General features: G+C 33.5%; 1 protein-coding gene across 1 annotated transcript in view; it reads right to left on the reverse strand.

The window, feature by feature from the left end:
• The window catches only part of LOC111430623 (ATP-dependent DNA helicase Q-like 4A), a 13,873-nt gene that overhangs the window by 1,172 nt on the left and 8,084 nt on the right, over window positions 1-4,617 (reverse strand). The window contains exons 15-24 of the mRNA XM_023066941.1: window positions 4,091-4,214; window positions 3,952-4,022; window positions 3,664-3,732; window positions 3,413-3,541; window positions 3,159-3,317; window positions 2,953-3,033; window positions 2,708-2,869; window positions 2,480-2,535; window positions 724-853; window positions 510-604 (exon numbers count right to left, since the gene is read on the reverse strand). Of these exons, the coding sequence (XP_022922709.1) occupies window positions 510-604; window positions 724-853; window positions 2,480-2,535; window positions 2,708-2,869; window positions 2,953-3,033; window positions 3,159-3,317; window positions 3,413-3,541; window positions 3,664-3,732; window positions 3,952-4,022; window positions 4,091-4,214 (1,076 nt within the window). The remainder of the gene's footprint in view (window positions 1-509; window positions 605-723; window positions 854-2,479; window positions 2,536-2,707; window positions 2,870-2,952; window positions 3,034-3,158; window positions 3,318-3,412; window positions 3,542-3,663; window positions 3,733-3,951; window positions 4,023-4,090; window positions 4,215-4,617) is intronic.

A 4,617-nucleotide genomic window follows, 5' to 3' on the forward strand; every position in this document is an offset into this window, starting at 1 on the left:
AAAAAAAAAAAAAAAAAAAAAAAAAAAAAAAAAAAAAAAAAAAAAAAAAAAAAAAAAAAAAAAAAAAATCTTACAAAACCATGATGCAGGCTAGTTACAATTCAAAACGAAGGAAGAATTATATCAGATCAAGAAGAGTTCACAATGTTATAGGCCATCAATTAGAAAAAAAATGTCATATGTAACGTAATCCAGCTCCATAAATGAAAAGTATTAACATAGATCATAAGAGACCAACTCTTAAAAGTATATTTATTAATCTAACAATTCTACATATTCCAGGACACTTAAGAGACTTAACTACTTTCCAGGACATTCCTTGTATTCTCCCATATGCTAATCAACCAGGATTGGAAATCTTGACCAAGTTTCTCTTGTAATTACTTTTAGACAACAGTCACTAAAGTTTTCCTTTTAAAAAAATGAGGGAAAAAGAAGAGGAGGAGAAGGAGAGAGAGAAAGAGAGAGAAACATCTTTACAGGAGATAACAGAGCGAAACAGAACCTACCCAAATATATGATATGCCATAACACCATCTGCAGCCTCTTTAACAAGATTAGTTCGAAGCATTCGCAAAGAAGAATACAATTTTGCCGAGAGTTGCTGCGGTAAGAAAACAAATCATTCTGTTCAGGAACAAGCCAAGTGACGAATTGTACAGCACAAATATCAAGAAACCACCGAAGTGTCGCCCAATGCTATGCAAAGTTTTTATTACTTACCACGTCAATTTCGGATTGAGGCTGTGCAGGAGTATCGGTATTGGGATATACTTTTCCAGATACCAAAGAACCTTTAGCTGGAGTCATTTCAGATTTGCTCAGTTTATTTGTTTTTGCAATTGATGGAAACCTGGCAAGTGTGTCATGTGCCAGAGAAAACAAAGTAGCTGTCAAGTCTCAAGTGCTAAGCAAAGATATCGAGCAAGGACAATACAGCTTCTAGATGAGTTAAAAAAACGAAAAAAAAAAAAAAAAAAAAGAACAGAAAAGAGCGCAGCAGGAAAAGCCCTTCCATTTTTGCTTTTGGAATTAGTTCAGACCACAGTTAAAACTGCTGCTGCACCAACCGAATGACTTCAACACAACAGCAAACCTATTGGGTGTGCCAAACACATTATTGTGTGTCCTCGCAAACATGGTATCCTTTCATTCTGTAGCAAACATGTATTTAGAGCAATAGAAATTGCTATTGACTCACCAAAAAAAGAAAAAAAAAAGCAATGTTGTTTGTTGTTCCTAATGATTTACTAAATCAATTAACATGTATAAAACAACTGAAAATATCAAATTCTAATAATACAAGGAAAACCATACGCTTCTAGTACATCAAATCGTTATATAAGTGACATATTTTTCTAATGCAGTGAGCATCACCTAATCGTCTTGACTGCAACGCTAAAACCAATGGCATGGCTACAGTAAAATTATATAAATCATGAAACGATGCAAGATTATATCAAAGAACCAATAAATTAACTCTTATTAGAGAATATAAGTATAAGAGAATGACATCCAAAGCATAACTTGGAACTAAAAAAGATGAGCCTTACAAGAAGAGAAAAAAAAAAGAGATCTCAGTTTTTTCAAATAATTATAAAAATAAAAAACTAAAGTTGAAACTATCCAGAGAGGGAAGTATTATAATGCGTCAGACTAAAAACATCCGCCCAAGACCCCTTACGCCCTTGAAAATTCTCCTTTTTTTCCCTAACCAATTAATCCCAAAAATAGCTTTCTCTTACTAAACTTACAATAAATCACGTTCTTATTCAATGAAGACTTGTCCCTCCACAAACTTCACATTAGCAAGTGCATTCTTGAACGGAGACAGTAATTAGTCTACATGGAGATACTTACTGGAATTGAAACACATGAAAGTAGTGGCAAAGTTTGTAAACTCAGAAAATACTTCTTAAGGTCTTCGGCAATCTCCAAGAGCATGCCTCGACAAATTAACTAACGTAATAAACTATCATGTATACTCCCAAATTCAACATATTACAAATGTTCAGTGCGCAAAAAATGGTCTTGAATCACTTATATATCCTGACATTATGCCAGAAGCCAGCCAGCATCTGCATATACTTCAATTGTTCTTTTGATTTTTGTACGTATACTTCAATTGTTTTCCCAAACTTAGTGAAAGATAGGCTGTAAGTACTCCTGCTAAAGAGCTAACTTTTTTTCTTTTAGAAGTGAAAAACCAATTGAGAAAGCCTTCTCCTGATCTCCTATGGTTTATCAAGTGGATCAGGACACCTTGTCATCCTCTCCTTTCGCAATTCCTTTTATTAAGGAAATCTCTCAGATTTAAAAAGAAAAAATGGAGAAGAGTAAAAAGGGTATGATAGGTAGATGACACATCAATGCCAATACTTGAACCATAGATACGAACTACTACATTCACTTATGGCTTGTAATTTGTCATACAAATTGCAGCCCAACAATGACTACTAGGAGGAAGAAAATACTTAACCTTAATGTAATTCGCTGCTCTCCATTCAAAAGACTGCGAACCTTGGATTCATTCACCTGAGGACAAATTGTAAAATCATGTACGTTTTAATATAGCAACTAGAAAATAAAAAGCGGCAAGAGAAGATTATATAAAAGGAAATACCAAAAGAAGAAAGAAGATAACAATCTTACAAACTTTTTTTTTTTTTTTCATTTAGTATACCGAATGAAGCAATTGGTTTAGCACCTTCAGTAAGGATGAGACAGAACCATAAATATCACTTTTCCTCACTTCTTCCACAAAAATATCCTCAATAACAAGATGATGCAATATGCGGGAAGCCTCACTTTTCAAGAGATGTTTTCCAGCACCATGCAGACTCAATTTTTCGTGCCTATGTTTTTTTACCTAGATTTGTCAATGAAAGGCAATTAGAATAAATACCAAACTTAAAAATAACAAAAAAAACAAAAGTTTATATCATAACCCACAAACTGGCTCAAGGAACCCCTGTAGACTTCAAGTATATGAGCGGTTGAAAATGGCTGCCTCATTGACCTCACCAAGTCAACCTTAGCACAATATACAAAATTTAACCATTACAAATCATTATATGCACTAACATAATGACGCATAGTAAAGCTAGTTTAACAGAACATTTTAAAAAACAAAAAAACAAAAAAATTTAGCACCAGACCAGTTGCTTAGCAATATCAGTGACATCCTTTTCTATAAGAGTAGTGGACTTCAAACAATTATCACATGTTTTCTTGCAGTTTCCAGGATCAAACTTCTCCCCAAAATGGACAAGTTGTAGCAAACGTCGGCAATCAACATCATTTTCACAGTAACTGACCTAAAATAATCGAGTAAAGAATAAATTGATTATGATTTGATATTCTAATAATACCTTAAAACAACAAGAACAAAATATTGGTAGAATTTGTGTACCATTCGCAACAGATTTTCAGTGTTCGTCTCTAGTATTCTTCCGGTGCTGCCCAGATTGGTACGATTATATCCAGATACAAGGGGACTTTGTTCAGTGGCTCCTTGGCTAATCATATGCTTGACTCGTATCTGCATACATGTTCAAGAAGTGTTGGCAAATAATCAACCAATACTGGGATTCAACCCACTTTTCAAGAACCTATTGAATGTAGTATAGCCAGATAAGTAAAACATTCATAATCACAACTTACATAATCACTGTAACTATAATACAACACACAAGATGAACGCAGACCATCTCTGCCTGCACGCCCACACTCCTATTACATTAGAAACACACAGTAAGCCAACAATCTATTTAGGAAACAAGACTTTCAATAATCGGATGGCACTACTTTTAATAAAACAAAATTGGAAAAAAAAAATCCAACAAAGGCCAATTGTGGTTTTTATGTTCTCAAGTTGTAATAAAAACATTTTGAATCAAGACTATTAACTTGGACAATACCAGCCCAATGAAGAAATATACTATTAATTACCTGATGGTAGCCTTCAATCGACTTTGGAAGAGAATGGTGAATGACAAAACGAACATCTGGCTTGTTGATACCTGAAATATCCAAATAAGTGCATAGATCTCAACAAATCAATACATTGACAAGCAATAATCAGCTATACCCATTCCAAAAGCCACTGTAGCGCAAATTATATTGATTTCATCTTTGCTCCATTGCTTCTGAATGAAGGAGCGTTGGGCAGGATCCATGCTACCGTGATAAAAGGCTGCTTTATGTCCACATTCCTGAAAATCAATTGATTGAAATTGGACTTACATATTTCAATCACTATTGTCAACTTCAAAAAGCACATAACAACACACTTCGTCAAAGCGAAGTGAGGATTTATATCATTTATTGGCTGTGTAGAAGTGTCCTTGGCAAGCTTTATATTTAATCTATGTGTAAAAGCCAAGTATCCATAAGATTTTAGAGGAGGTTTCTTTGCAGTCCTATGATTTATTTAGCTGGAAAGGAATAGGAAAATGTTTTTAGGAAGAGAGTTTGTAGGAAGATATTTGACATTCAGTGCATTTTAAAACTTTCTTCCGTGCTTCATTTTTTTTTAACAAGAAATAACATTTTTCATTAAGAAATGAAAAAAAAAAAAAAAAAAAAAAAAAAAAAAAAAAAAAAAAAAAAAAAAAA

This window comes from Cucurbita moschata, unplaced genomic scaffold, assembly GCF_002738365.1.
Source record: "Cucurbita moschata cultivar Rifu unplaced genomic scaffold, Cmos_1.0 Cmo_Scf00034, whole genome shotgun sequence".
NCBI classification, from domain to species: Eukaryota; Viridiplantae; Streptophyta; class Magnoliopsida; order Cucurbitales; family Cucurbitaceae; genus Cucurbita; species Cucurbita moschata.